The 14,748-nt window shown below is 46.2% G+C and overlaps 2 protein-coding genes across 10 annotated transcripts in view; both read right to left on the reverse strand.

Moving 5' to 3' along the window:
* Positions 1 to 8,845, reverse strand: part of SMOC1 (SPARC related modular calcium binding 1) — a 163,333-nt gene extending 154,488 nt beyond the window's left edge. For 4 of the 6 annotated variants that reach the window (XM_042813566.1, XM_042813565.1, XM_042813563.1 and 1 more), the window contains exon 1: positions 8,247 to 8,669. In XM_042813566.1, coding sequence (XP_042669500.1) covers positions 8,247 to 8,294 — 48 coding nt within the window. In that variant the 5' untranslated portion in view covers positions 8,295 to 8,669. Of the gene's footprint in view, positions 1 to 8,246; positions 8,670 to 8,746 lie in introns of those variants that run through there. The other 2 variants (XM_042813562.1, XM_042813561.1) reach the window with 2 other exon arrangements.
* Positions 8,762 to 13,722, reverse strand: SRSF5 (serine and arginine rich splicing factor 5). Of its 4 annotated transcripts, XR_006167986.1 has the most exons (9): positions 13,623 to 13,722; positions 13,021 to 13,166; positions 12,781 to 12,851; positions 12,511 to 12,606; positions 12,105 to 12,174; positions 10,697 to 10,770; positions 10,239 to 10,349; positions 9,802 to 10,109; positions 8,762 to 9,002 (listed from the first exon to the last, which is right to left on the reverse strand). XR_006167986.1 is itself a non-coding variant. In XM_042813569.1 (8 exons), exons 2-8 carry the CDS (start codon positions 13,144 to 13,146, stop codon positions 9,860 to 9,862), a joined length of 795 nt encoding a protein of 264 aa, XP_042669503.1. In that variant the 5' UTR covers positions 13,147 to 13,166; positions 13,623 to 13,722; the 3' UTR covers positions 9,182 to 9,859. The 4 variants fall into 4 exon arrangements, 3 of the variants coding, with proteins under 3 accessions (XP_042669503.1, XP_042669502.1, XP_042669501.1); XM_042813569.1 differs by lacking the exon at positions 8,762 to 9,002 and having other exon boundaries at positions 9,182 to 10,109; positions 12,105 to 12,171; XM_042813568.1 differs by lacking the exon at positions 8,762 to 9,002 and having other exon boundaries at positions 9,182 to 10,106.
* Between the last annotated feature and the right edge of the window lie 1,026 nt (positions 13,723 to 14,748).

Genomic DNA, 14,748 nt, shown 5'->3' on the forward strand with positions numbered 1-14,748 from the left:
CTAGAGGTTATAGGGTCAGCATGCTGAAAAATGATTTGCCCAGATCTGTTCACAGGGGAAGATTAAAGCTCTCTCATGGCTTCGCTGATGGCTGGAGCACTATGTCAGCAGCTTGAGGATGAGCTCCATGTAGCGTGACCTAGGCTTTGCTGACATGACATTCCATTGACGCCTGCAAAGGCACTGATGACAGCAACAGGCTCTCCTACTACCTGGGCAGTTTAAACCTATGGAGTTAGCATCTGAGCACAGAGCCTGCCCCAAAGAAATTTTAAAAGCAAGCTTGGATACAAATGATGCACACTAACCTCAGGTTAAGACAAAATCATCCTTCAAAGGTGAAATGCATCTACAACTGGGAACTGGGGAACCTTCTGTCCCCCACACCAGCCCCCCAAGCTCATATCAAAATGGCTTGTTACCTGACCTACAGAAAACACAGCATTTTCTGAAAACTCATAGTCCAGCATATGTCTGAAGAACAGCAGACAATGCTTTCTTCTCCCACAAAACTAAGAGCAATAATCAAAGCTATACAGATCAGATTCAGACTTAAGGAAGGTCCCGATGGTCAACCAACAGCATTTTACCAGACTGAAAGAAATTTAAGCTGTCAAATATTTATGAAGATGTCTTTTACATCTGTTCCCTAAGGAAAAGAAACAGTCAAGACTGTTCAAACTAGGCCCACTAATTACATAGTTAACAAGTAACTACAATAGACAATAAATAATATCTCCTTTCCCATGGGGAAAACAAAACATCATGGAAACAAACAGGCTTTCTACAGTCTGTGCAATTCCCTCCCACCCTTTGACTTGCCTTTGAAGTGAGCCTGCTCCAATGCTACCCTTTCTGCAGGCAGCAAGCCAAGAAATCCATGCACAGCCAGGCTCACAGGTTTCAGAGGAACAATTTCTCTGGAACTCTCTACACCCTTGAGGCACAAGCAATGGCCACCTGGCCACCAAGTTAGTTTTTAAAATGACTCCCTTAAAATGGAGAAGGGGTGTTTTTCACTGCCAAACAACTGAAGCACATGCTCATACTGACAGTGCTGAGTGCTCTGTGGGCCCCCACTAGACATGAGGCCATTAGGAACATTGTGGAAGGGTGTGCTTTCCCCTCTGTTGGCTGCTTAAAATAAGTGTCACCAACCCAGACAGATGCTGGCGCTGCATCTCAGCAGGCACTAATTTAGCCCATACGCAGTGTTCTTACATCATTTGTTCTGGGCAGAGCTTAATTGCAAAATTAATTATTTTCCTATCAAACAATTGTGTAAGAGAGAGGTCATAGGATTTTTTTTTTTTCTTTTTTTTTTCTTTTTTTTAAGCCTGATGGATGCTAAATGGAATTTAAATATATATAAATAACTTTGTCTCTTGTTGTTGAGACAAGAGAAGTGCTGCAGTGGCAGACAGCCAGCAAATGCCCAGCACTGGGACACAGGGCATAGCCACCAGGAAGGCCACGCTGCTGGCCACTGCAGGGCATGGGGAACTGTGCTATTCATTGCAGGATGCCAGCACAAGAGAGGCCGGTCAGTGTCACAGATGGCAGGCCCCAGCAGTGCAAGAGACCTCCAGAAAGTGCTGCTGGGCAGTGGGCCAGGTGTCCTCCCAGCCCTGTTCACTGCCAACACATCCATGGATCGGGCATGGACACAAGACAGCACAGAGGAGAGGGGAAAACATCCCTCACCATGGCATCAGGTTACAGCTTCCTCAGATAATGGCAACTTGTGCCTGGTTCTCAGTGGCCCTGCTTAAACATTGGTTTGGCCAGATCACAGCTACAGGCCTCATCACACGTAAGCCTCTGTGATCCTGCAAGCGATTTCTACCTCAAGGTGAGGCCATTCAATTTGTCCTCATCTTTGGCCATCTATCAGAGCAGAATCAGACAAACAGACTTAAATACCATCCCAAACACACAATTTTCTTTGCACTGAGCCAGACCAAACCACAGGCAGCAACTGCTGGTCATTCAGCCCAGAACCCACCTCTTGCACATTCATGAACAAGCCTGGGGAAAAACAACATTTGAGCAGATCAAAAGGCTGAGAAGGAACCATAAAAGCAGATCATGTTCTGCTTTAATTATGGTGGAGACCACTAGAGAAAAAAATTAAAGCTCATCTTGTTTTTAAAGAGCCAAACGTATCTGGAATTTAATGCTTAACCAGGTGAGCTGTATCACCCAAATTACAGAAATGAACTGTGACCTTGGGGAGACACAGGTGGAACAAATCAAGGCAAGGAGTGATTTCACCTGCAGAAACCCTCCTTCTCCAATCCTGACAGGCACAATTGTAGGGTAACCCTCCCTTGGGACAGGCTGCTCCAATCCTGTCACCTTGCTGTTGGCACTGATCCACCTCTAGCAATCTCTGAACAACAGGACAATGCTGAGCAGGATGAAAAAAAAAACCAAAAAAAACCCAAAAAAAACAACAGGACTATATGAACACTAGAACTGGTTTTGGTGCTAGGGTGGAGCCATCTGCATCCAAATCTTACAGGAAAAGTAGCTAAGCACATAACTGTGCAGCAGGAAAACCTTACCAGAGTGAAGCATGAGACACCACGGTCACACTTCAAGCTGTGGGCCAACATAGTGTGAAATATGGCACAAATCAAAACACCACCATTTTTATCAGGTACATCAGCTGAAGTACAGCCTTTGGGCAACAGCTGGGCTGAGTCCAAGTTATGCTAAGTTCTGTAAAACCATAGAAGAAATGACAGCCCCAGCTGCAAATTAGAAAAGCACAGCTTGGCTCCCCACCCCTGAAAGATGCGCCCAATCCATTTCCTATTTTTTAAGCAAATTGATGAAGTTCCATTACAAAAATCACAAAGCAGTGATGCCTTTACTGTCTTCTCCATTAAAATGGACAACATAGTTCACTTTAAGCTCCAGCAAGGGGTCTATCAACTTCTATATGTTTTAGTTTTAAATATTACCTTTGGTGCCTCAGGCTCGTTAAGCATCCTGTGAAGCCCAGCATATTTTGAATTTAGGAGTATGTGGCACGATAATAATAAAAAGATCTGAGAGACGGATCAGATGAGGCTGGGCTGTTTTGAGGCCTTTCATCCTGAGAGCGATCTGGCTCTGGGCATGCAACCACTGCCCTCATGTGGTGCGAGCTGGGCAGCACCCGCCAGGGTGAAGTCATTGCACCCCGTATTCCACCTTTCTCCTCATCTCTCCCTTGGTTCCGGGAGTGTTTCCTGGGAATCAATTCTGACTACTGGGAACCAGCAGGGGCATTTGAAGAGCAAACAAGTAGCAGGCGTGATTGGTTTTTTTTTTGGTTGTTTTGTTTTGATTACAGGAGTAGTCAAAGAATTCTTCTACAGTTCCGCAAAGAAGAAGAAAAGGTGAAAGCATTTCAGTGCTGTCATTTTAAAAGGCTGAGCAGGCAGGGAAAGGTCTGGGTGCCACTAGGCAATGGCACTTCATAATCACTGAGCTACTTGACTTGACTTCTGACAGCATTCAGAGCACAATTAAAAGTTAAACACAGCGAGAACAAGCATTTGGAGAGCAGTGGTGAGGAAAAATGTGAAGGGAGAAAGGAAGAGAGGCAATTGCTGGGCAGCTTTCTCCTGCAGTTCCTCAAAATTCCCATGAGTCTTGCCCACATGTAAGACCTGGGCAGCACCTGTGTTCTCCTGGGAATCTTGCAGCTGCCCAAAAGAAAATGAATCACACACAGCACAGCAGGACATCTTCTCTCACTCACTCAACAGCACCTTGTGCCACGCCGCTGTCTTCTCATAGCAATGCCAGCAGGGCTGCACGAGATGCCATGGACACACACCCACCCCAACAGCTCCCAGCACAACTCTGTCTCACTGCTTTTGCCAACGGTTTACGGGCTGGTTCAGCCCGGTTCCACGACGAGCGGGGCGGAGGGATCCGCAGATCCGCGCCTCCAGAAGAAAAAGGAAACAGGGGACCGCAAAATAATTAAAAACAGCGGCACCGATCTGAGGAGAAACAAACTAATTTACTAAGTATATTATCGGAATGCAAGATAACCCACTATAATACAATATAATCAGAATTGAAGCTAATAAATCAAATATAATGAGAGAGAGAGAATGTCTGAAAGGTGGATAGGCCTCACCACAACGCTGAGGTGAGATGCGCAGTCCAGTTGAGCAGCAGGGAGACAGAACAGCGCCCACCACAAAGGGCAGGCGAGAAAGAGCAATCAGGCGACCTTGCCAGGAGTTAAACCTCCTCTCCCTGACTGCAAGGTCCCCTGGGGAATGTAGTTCTTCTTCTCTTCAGGGCAGATACCCAGGACTTGAGCATTCACAGTTAAAGTCCCAGTGCCCCACATGATGTTATGATGTGGAATACCGAAAGCCAAAAATCACTAAACCATGACAGCTTTCCCCTCTCCCAACCTCATTAGGGATGCCATACCAGGCTCCAGATCTGTTGTCAGTGCCTTTCCAGCTTGACTCCCAGCCTAGAAAACCAAGTTCCCAACCCAAAGCCTCTGGTTAGAGCTAACGGGGGAAATTATGTTATCGTGTTCAGAGAATTAATTCTTTTATGCAGTCAAAAAAAAATCTCAATGGTGCACTGACAAGAGGAAATCAGAAAAAAGGGATCTGCTTTTTTTTTTTTTTGAACCATACTTGCTACATACTGCTTGGAAAAGGAGTTAAGTATCTTCCAGCCTTCCTATAGAGAGGTTGAGGAATGGCCAGAAGCATAAGCATTTTACAGCACCTGTTAATAACGAAGTACCCGTATGCATCACGTTGTCAAGCATTGGTTCAGCAGTACCTTGTGGGCAAGAGCTCTTCTGCCCATGATTACTACTTCCAAACGAATTTCTCACCCACTTTGACCAGCTTTGCCCTCTTATTTGCTATGAGAACAGATTCTGGAAAAGGAGGCATACAGAGTAGGAGCTGTACAGGCTAGCAGATGCATTGCTGAAGTGAATGGGGCTCTCATCTGGCTTGTGGTGGGAGTGAAGGTTTGAGATTGTGACTCATGCAGTATTATTCAAACTTCTGAACCAGTCCCATGCTCACCTTGTCAGCTGCCTACAGCAGGGATGAGCTGAATTTATCTGTCATAGTGTTGCTCACTCTGTCAAAGCACCACCCTGTGCACTTCATATTTAGTTATAAGTATTTCATAAGTACTCTAAATATACCCTACACATACTCCATACGTACTTCATATTTAGTCAGAGGATATAATTCTCACAGAGAAGGGAGCCTGAAACCCCACCCATTAACTGTATGCCTTCAGTCACCTAGGTTTCAGCCAGAACCAAAGTCCCATTTAACACAGATACCTGTTGTAGCACAATAGAAAGCAAAATAAGACTGCATAGAAGCAACATCCAAGGCCGCAGCAAGTGAGGATCTGCTCAGACACCACAGCAGTGGGCACAGAAACAAGAGAAATAAACTGCTTGCTTTTGGAAGGACTGTAAGGTCCTTACGCCAGCAGGGATTTCCAGATGAGATGCATCCACCTCCACCACCAACCCTTAAATGAGGCCTTGAAGGATCCTGGCTCCATCCCTTCTGGTCACTCAGGCATACACTGTATGCATCTGAGCCCCCCCCCCCACCCTGGGTTGGCCCTGCCTTCTCACCAGGTGCTCAATCACTGGTTCAGGCCATGACTCAGTATTTCCACTACACTTGTTACTATCCAAGCACACAAGAAGGACCAGCTGACATGAGGTAAAGCAGGTAACCATACACTTTGTGCTACTGTCAATGCCCTTTTTCTTCCTGCAGGATAAGGTTCCCTCCTTCCACACTTTGTAAAGCAATCCAACATCTGAACTATTACGAACCACTGAAACCTCCCAATTCCCAAAACTGAGTTATCTGCTGTAGCAACTGAACAGATCAATACAATGGTTAAGGTATTACAAAAAACGCATGCTGACAGAAGAATCAGCACAACAGAAATGCACAACAAAAGAAGGGAAGTAGATTGCTCACCCATATCAGAAGATTCCAGGTTCACAGGAGAAAGCTTCACCAAGGACAAACCTCCAACCAGAGATCCTTCCCCCAGTGGCACTCAGCCCTTAAATGGGGTCTGAGAGGTGCAGCCAGGCTCCACCCCTTCTGGTCACACAGCTAATTGCCTTCACCTGTGTTGCTAGAGCCAACTGATCCTTTTCCCAGGTGCTCAATCAGTGGTTCAGGCCATGACTCAACAGTTACCATACACCCACATTATCAGCCTCTCTCAGTGTTTGACTCCAAGAGCACACGGTACATGGATATAGTGCTATTGTAGTCAAACAAGTCAAAAAAGCTGATTCATGTAACTTGTATTAAAAGCTAACTGTGGGACAAAGAAAGTCATTACCTTGCAAACGAGTAAACAAGCTTGATAGCTACTTGAGCCAGACATAAACACGCACGAGGCTCCTGGGTGGTCTATGTGACCAAGGTCCATGTGACCATGTTTTTGCACAGGTATAAAAGGTTGCAAGCACATACAATAAAGGTCTTTGTTCTGCACCAGTAGTGGAATCTGTCACTCTCCTGCCACAAATGGCGCCCGCTGCACTGCTAGAATCACATCTACAGGACAGAGGTGAGAAACAGGGAACAATGGGAACAAGTATAACAAAAGTGCAGGAGGCAGCTTGCAAAATACTGGAAAGGGTTTTACAGAGGCACCACGCTGAAGAGGAAAGCTTCTATTTAAGGTGACTTTTGGTGTGAATCTCTTGTGATGTAGAAGGGACTGCGATCTGTGACACAGAGATGTGGGACAAAGTGGGAGCAAGGCTGTAGGTTGCAGCTATGAGCTCGGACTCTGTGACTAAAGACCTCTTGGGTCCCTGGAGATCGGTATTTGAATCACTAAAATGAGGAATCCACCATCCCAATAACGCCTACCACTCCTCCTGTAGTGGAAGCCGCTGTAAACAATCTTTAGACCTCAGGCTAGCGAGCCTGAGGAAGGAACCAGACTTGCACCCTCCAGATCCATGCTGACATCTGCCATGGGATTCACAAAGAAGCGGAGGAGGGGGCATTTTGACACGGCTCAGAGATCGCATTCGGCTCTCGCCTGCACTGTAACTTATGGACCTAATAGGCACCCAAGATGGGAGGGCATAAGCTTTTGAATTATAAAAGAGCTCAGGGAAGCGATTCTTGAATTCAGGCTGGGCTCCCCCTATACCAGTAATCTGTCGAGTTCTGTTATGAAAAGTTACACTTTGTCCTTGTGATTGCAAGACCTTGGCACAGCTGATTTTAACAAGTACTCAACAGATGATATGGATGAGCTTTTGGAGAGAATCTGCACAAAAAAAGGTGTCCTAGTGGAAACTTTTGGAGCTCAGCAACTCGAAGCAGAGCACACAGACCCTCAGCCTGTGGCTCATTCACCACCACAAGAGGAGGATCAAACCTCCAGGCTTGGTGATCGTCAGCGCCTAAGAGCAGGAGCTGCTGAAAGCTGCTGCTGAGACATATGCTGGTGTTTGGAGACTCACTCATTCCAGCTGTTGGCATTGTTGCAACATATTTTTCTGAACCTTTTAGCTGGAGTAGCAGTTATTCAGTGCTCCAGAAAATCTTAAGATAGGCCTAACAACACTGAAAGTATGTCTGCGTTCTAAGTTAGAGAACAGTATTTGCTATAAAATGACATGAATTCATGTGCAGTAGATTGGCAGTGTAGGAAATTCTCTCATATTTGGTTGTATAATCCAACTTGACTGGCCAAATATGTTCTGGTGTTTAAGAATACAGTGTGTATATTTACAACTGTACGCCTTACCTACACCTGCCTGGCTTTCATAATTCCGAGCATGTAACTTCAAAAAATAATCATAGATTTCCCTACAAAACTAACAAACAGTCAAACAAAAAAACTGCAACAGATTCAGTCAAGGTCATAATGCCCTGCTTTGACTGTACCATCAACATCTGCTGCTTCACTGTGTCCATCTTCTGGATATCCTCCCAGCCAAAGCCTACGGAGGCAACCAGAATAAATATCTGTGTCAAGCAGCATGACAACTACCTCAAAAATTTCTGATTTGTGGGGCAAGAGCTCCTGTTGAAAACTCAATAGGTTTAGTTTGATGGATGATATCAAGGTTTGTGACCATGAGTCTGAAAGATCACACAGATTTATGTGTTTTTTCGGTTGCTCCATGTTCATTGTTCAAATTAATAAAGTAGGGGAAGCGTTGGGACAAAGAAAGTCATTACCTTGCAAATGAGTAAAGAAGCTTGGCAGCTACAGATGTAAACACGCATGAAGAGCCTGGTTGGTCCATGTGACCAAGGGGTTTTTGCACGGGTGTAAACAGTTGTAAGCACGTACAACAAAGGTCTTCATTCTGCTCCAGCAACAGAGTCCATCACTCTCCTGCCACAGCTAATGAAGAACTCCTTAAGAGTAAAGGGAACAGGGGAAAGGCCCGCAGAGGCACCACAAACCACCCCCTGCCCCACCACACTCTGCTGATCCTCCTCCCTTTACCCTAGGACCTGATCTTAGGATCCAGGGGTCTCTTTAAAGCTCTGTGCATAAATGGATTAGCTTTGGAAAGCACTTCGGAAGAAAAAGTATTTGTCATTTGTTTATCATTTCCAAAGAAATTACTGTCCCGTAATGCAGAGGAGGGTCTGATAAAAACAGGGATTGCTAGCTACTGTCTTTGTTGGGATTAACTTAAAAAGCATTAAAATGCAGGACCAAAGGATACCACAGAACTCACACGCCAATTTAAAAAATCCTCTTCTTCCTCCAGAGTGAGGACTGACGCCTCTAACAATTTTCGATCCACTGCTTGGTGTGCCCTCACACACATGCTTGCCCATTTTTGATGGTTACGGCCATCTTTAACATTTCATACTCTCTGAACAGTAAGTTAACACTTCAGTAATTCAAACATTCAGCTTTTTTCTATGAACTCTCTCAGGCTTCTCCTCACCACACCTCTCCCATCAGAACATAAGCACCTGAAAGATATGGGTAGGGAAGGGCACAACGTGATGTATTTTAAGAAGTTTCCCCCAATGCCCAAAACACACTGCAACCACTTTGTTACAGATCCATCTACAAATATTTTCTCTGTCCAACTACATCAGGCATGGTCATAAACACGTGATTAACAACAAGAATAAACAAGAAGCACAAACATGTTTCTTCAGACTTTATTTAAGCTGTTTAATTGTTAAGTATCAAGAGTTAGGGTGCCTCATAGAATACTATTACCACAGGGCAGTGAAATGGGCATTTTCTTACTGCAGTTCAAGGCGTATTCAATGAAAAGTTTTTTAAAATGAAGTTTTATTACCAATACTGTTGAGCACTTAATCTGCTGACCTATAACTGAAACAGTGGTTCTAAAGCACGAAAAAAAAAAAGCTCTGAAATAAAGCTTTATGTACAGCACATGTAGAGCTCTTAGATGCCTAAAGCCGTTAGTTTATTATCTCACATTAAACTAGTATTTGGAATTGCTATTCACAGTTGAGCATACTGATACCAGATTCCTCTTTTTGGAGTAAAAAAAAAAATTTCAAAGTTGTCTGCTTTAGTTATAAAGAGCTCTGGCACTATACACCAACTATTCACTTCAGACATTCACAAAAAATGTGAGCAAAAAAAGGGTTATCAAAAAACATTTAATACAATTAGTCAATAACCCTCCCCACCATGGTCCACATCTACAAAGATCCCGCAGCCCTCCTCCCCCCGCCACCCTCCCTCCCTACCCCATCCAAACCCCTTCCCCTCAGAAAGTCACATACTTACCATGAGTTTTAGCAAGTATGGTTTAAAAAAGGGCCCCCCAGGGCAAGTCACTTATAGTTCAGTTGCCACTATCAACGGATCTGGACCTCGATCTAGACCTCTGTCGATCCACAGATGATGGGGATTTAGATCTACTGGAAGAGCCACGCTTCTGGCTCTTCTCTGGCATTGGAGATCTGCTAACTGATCGAGACTTGCTACGGCTCCTGCTCCTTGACCTGCTGTAAGATTTGCGGCTTCGGGAACGGGAACGGCTACGAGACCTGGATGAGCTTCTGCTACGAGACCGCGACCTGCTTCTGGACCTACTGAGGAAACAGCGAGCATCGGCGTTAGCACTACAGCAACCACGCAACCCGCTGTCTCCAGTTCTGTTGTCTGGTCATCGGCTTCAAAGCTTTCTTAATTCACCATTAGTACTCAACAGATATCCATACCTGTGCCTTTTGCTGCCTTCAATTAGTTTGATTTTTCTTCCGTTAATTTCTTTACCAGAAAGCTTTTCAATAGCATTCTTTAAATCACTGTAAGAGGCGAATTCAACCACCCTACAGAAATTCAGAAAAAAAAAGTCAACATAGCTCGCTATTACAAGTTGTGTTTTTGAAATGATACAATAGATAAATTAAGAAGTATTCTGGGAAGAAAAAAAAATTGAACTGCTCGAAAAACATCCATACTGCTTGTAGTCATCCTGCATCGTATACTCAAGCACAAATTCAAGAATCCCCCTCCCCAGCTACCACAGACTGCACGTCCTGCATGTTTAAAGGGAAGCTAAATTAAGCCATGAATTCCAGCTACTGAGCACTGGAGTAGCCAGCTTCCCTCCCCAGGCATCTATGTAGAACATGCAAAAATTACTCCAAAGCTTTCAAGAGAATTTGAGGCTTACCCTTCATTTAACTTAGGTCTGTGTGCATCTGCAAAGGTTACTTCCCCAGCTTGTCTCATGAAGTCTTTGAGATCCTAACACAAGACCAATAATGTTATGCAAAGAAGTGAAAGTAAATACTTACATATATATTTATATACAGTTGCCTTTTTTTTTTTTTTTTCTTTTTTTGTTGTTGTTGTTCTATATACATGTTATTTTTTAAAAAGAGCAAACAAAAATGACTATTGGAAGGGAAAACATTAGATAAATTACAAACGTGGCAACTGCCACACTTGTACTCTATCGAAATTGAATTATCTACATCAGGGCACGAAATAAATGAAAAAAGCATATTGCTTTAAGCAAAATGCTAATAAATGTCTTCTTAACATTAAGGAAAATTAAATTAGTCTATGAAGGTTAGATAGATTAGAGAAAGAGAAATCTAAACAACACATTTGTATATATTTATGTTAATACTGGACTGAGTGCAAAATATACCCATATACTTTTGTGCTATTTCAGTCTCCATTTATATTACGAGTCTTACACGCATACGGAATTACAATTACATAACACCATTATTTTGTGCCCCATATGTCATGAAAAATATAGTTTACTTTACCTTTATTAACATTTCCCTAGGCTAGCCAAGCAGCAAACTGCATTAAGCGACCGGAGATACCGTCATGATTTATGCCCGACTGGCTCTTCGCCACCCACTTGCCGAACACTACCCAGTCGATGGAAGCCATTAATCGCACCGCCCTCCCTATTAGGAGTCTAGTGACGGATCCAGACATTCGCTATGCTTGATGTTACCAAGGACCACTTTACTGCGATCAGGATTCCAACGACCACCTAATTTCGTATCTTTCAACTCTTTTCGACCAGGATCTCTTATTCGGAAGCGTTACAGGAAGAACAGCTCTCAACTTAGGAATCAGATCTCGTTAACGCTCTGGGATCGCTGCAATGTGGCACTTTAAGGAGTGCATCGATTACGTCTAGACCGGCAAACACAGATCTAGAGGTGGCCAAGTGACATTGTAGGAGCTGACTGGAAAGTCAACCAGGCCCGACCAAGAGTGACCAAGACAGAACGATTAGGATAACCCACAGGCACTCCTCGTCATAAGGCCAACGACACAGATAGGCTGGCAAATAAAGGGTTTAATATGTGGTTAAAATGGATTTAAAAAACAAGAAAATAAATAAATATACTTCCTCAAATATATACATTTATTATTACAAATTATAGTTAACTAGTTTTCATTCGAAACATTTAATTTACATTATTAAAAAATACATTAGTTACATAAACACTTTAATAAATTAGATTTAATTTTAATTAATCATTTAACAAAGTAATTACATTACATACCCATTAAATGAAGTCAAAATAGTTAATCGTGTTTTAACAAACCTGCCAGCTGACTCGGGACGACAGATTTTCTACTATGAGGCGGTTTTCTGTCCTTAAAGGCGGGGCACTTCTGCGGGGAAATAAACAGTTGAGACTTCTGTTTGCAGACAGCACAGCCACACTTCACATTAGCAAGGCCGATAGCTGGCGTGAGCTCATCAGGAACACCATCACCAGTATAAAGTGCCCCGAGCAGCCTCAGACAACATCGTGTACTTCGAGGGTACGAGAGCAAAGGAGCTGAGCATTCTGCACAAGCTCTGCAACTCTCGCTACCCTGCTGTCCCATCGCTGGTTGTTAGGAAGGCAGGTGGCACCAATCGGCGCTGTGCTCCACCTCAAGTTCCCAGGTCAGACAAACCCAGAGCTGTTATGGCAGACAGTGCCAGCCCCGTGCAATACACACCTCCTGTCACTGCGTGGCCGGCGGCTGCTAAAGCGGTCAGAGTACCTCCCTCGGCCTCTACCCCTAGAGCGTGCTCTTGCATGCTCAATAGTAACCCTGGAGAGACAAAGAGGAAAGGAGAAACCAGGCATCTGTATGCTTTTACACATTCCTCGTTACTGGGAGAAAGCCTACAGTGGGCTTTAACAGTACTGCTAACAAACCACAACTCATAAGCATATGACACAAAGCGAGTTGGTTCGAAGCAGCGCATGAGATGGGGCAGCTCACCTCTCACTGCAAAGCTCTTTTCCATCCAGCTCATAGACAGCATCATCCGCATCTCTCGGATCCTCGAATTCCTGCAAACCCACCGCAGCAAACACGGAATACATAAGTGCTCAAGAACTGGCACATGCAGCGACTTAGTGGAAACGAGAAATTCCGCCCCACGGAGCCGCTCACACACCGCACGCCTGCGCGACACACCCCGCCTGGGGCGGTAAGGGGCCCGGGACAGGGCGCACTCACCACAAACCCGAAGCCCCTCTTCAGGTCGATGTCCCGGATGCGGCCGTACCCCTTGAAGAACCTCTCCACGTCCTTCTCCCTGGCGGCGGGGTTCAGCCTCCCGATGAAGACGCGGCAGCCGCTCATGGCTGGAGACGCGGAGCTCACTGCGGGAGACGCCGTCAGCCCCGACTCCGGCCGCGCCCGGTGACTCAGCACGGCTCCGCCCCGCGCAGCCGCCCTCCGCCCGCGGCCGGCCTCGCCCCCGCGGCGGCCCAATAGGAACGAGCCGGGTGGAGTACGCCCCGGCCCGCGCCAACGGAACACCGTTTGCACCCGCGTAGGCCCGCCCGCGGCACGGCCCGCCCTCCTCAGGGCCGCCGGCGCATGCGCGCAGGCCCCAAAGCGGAGGGAAGAAAAGCGAACGCTACCGCTCAGCTACAAAATGGCGGCGCGGGCCGCACCCAGCGGCGTGAGGAGCCCCGGGTGAGCGCGGAACAGCAGAAAGCGGGCCCGCCGGGTGCCCCGCGCGGCAACGGAACTCCCTCGGCCGACAGCCCTCCAGACCCGGCTACCCGCTGCAGTTGCGCAGGGAGGCTGCGCGCCCTCCACCCCTCACGAACCTGGGCCGCGGATGCCGGTGCGTGCAGTCCGCCGGACACTGGCAGGCCAATGCTGCGCTGGCTGCTGGCTACTGCTCCCTGCGCGGCGGCTCGCTGCCGACTGCGCTCCGCCCCGCCGCTGCGCCGCAAAATGGAGGCGGCTCCGCGTCCTGGCCCCGCCCCTCCCGGCTGCGGCACCGCGCGGCGATTGGCGGAGGCGCTTGGCCACGCCCCCCGAGAATCTGGGTCGGGGGGGAGGCGGGCCGGGGGCAGAGCCGCGGGCCGCTGTGAGCAGGTGCGGCTGCGCTCCGCCGAACAGCTGAGATGGGGGCGCAACTCCTCCTCACCCCAGGGGCGCGGGGTGCAAAGCCGAGCGTGCCGTGTCGGCTGCAGCTCTTGCCTAATTTACAAAAGGGTGCGGAGAACGTCGATAATAATAGGAAATTATTATATATGTTATTATATAGGAAAGAAGGATGGACCGGGTTCCCCTATGCTGAAGTAAGGCTTGTCATCCTTAAACTCACTGAAGTCACCAATGAACCTGAGCTGAGGAATACACCAATACAGCTGAGGAAGCTGTAGCATGGCCCTGAGTACCTCGCTGCCAGTAGGTGCAGTGATGCTTTTATCGGCAAGTTTGCCTTCAGAGGTCAGAGCGGCAATATAACAAAAGATTAAATAATCAACGTATAAGCACTTTCATCCATTAAGCTGCTAAGCTGCTCACACCTACAGGCAGGCCCTTGGCAAGCTGTTTCAGACCAATCCAATGCTCCTAATTGGAATTACTAATCTATGGAGAAGGGGAAAAATAGAGATGTGTTAAACCTGGCTGTAGGAAAAAATTCAGTGCTATGTCATATATGGCATTTTCTTAAGCAAACAGAAAGATGCCAGGATAGAATTCGCTGTATAATAGAAGCACAAATTTTTCAGCATTTGCATTCAGAATAGCTCCTTGACAAATTCAAGGACAACTCCTTTGCAGAATGAGGAAGCCCTGCTCAGCACAGGGCTGTTCAGCACCTGCATTAACAGTTCTAAGCAGATCAGAGCACGCAGTGCTAAAACATGCAGGAGAGTTAGCCTGAGGAAAGATTCAAGCACTGTGAAGACAAGAAGACAATTCAGAAAGAGTCTGACA

The sequence above is a fragment of the Centrocercus urophasianus genome, unplaced genomic scaffold, assembly GCF_019232065.1.
Source record: "Centrocercus urophasianus isolate 14NV4802_14NV808 unplaced genomic scaffold, USGS_Curo_1.0 seq_14, whole genome shotgun sequence".
Lineage (NCBI taxonomy): Eukaryota > Metazoa > Chordata > Aves > Galliformes > Phasianidae > Centrocercus > Centrocercus urophasianus.

Coding starts and splice junctions, on each gene's coding strand:
- SRSF5 (XM_042813567.1), bottom strand. CDS start 13,146: ATGAGCGGCTGCCGCGTCTTCATCGGGAGGCTGAACCCCGCCGCCAGG. Junction 12,175..12,510: donor CGGCCACGCAGTGACAGGAG/GTGTGTATTGCA, acceptor ATTTCCCCGCAG/AAGTGCCCCGCCTTTAAGGA. Junction 10,771..12,104: donor CGTCCCGAGTCAGCTGGCAG/GTTTGTTAAAAC, acceptor GTCTTGTGTTAG/GATCTCAAAGACTTCATGAG.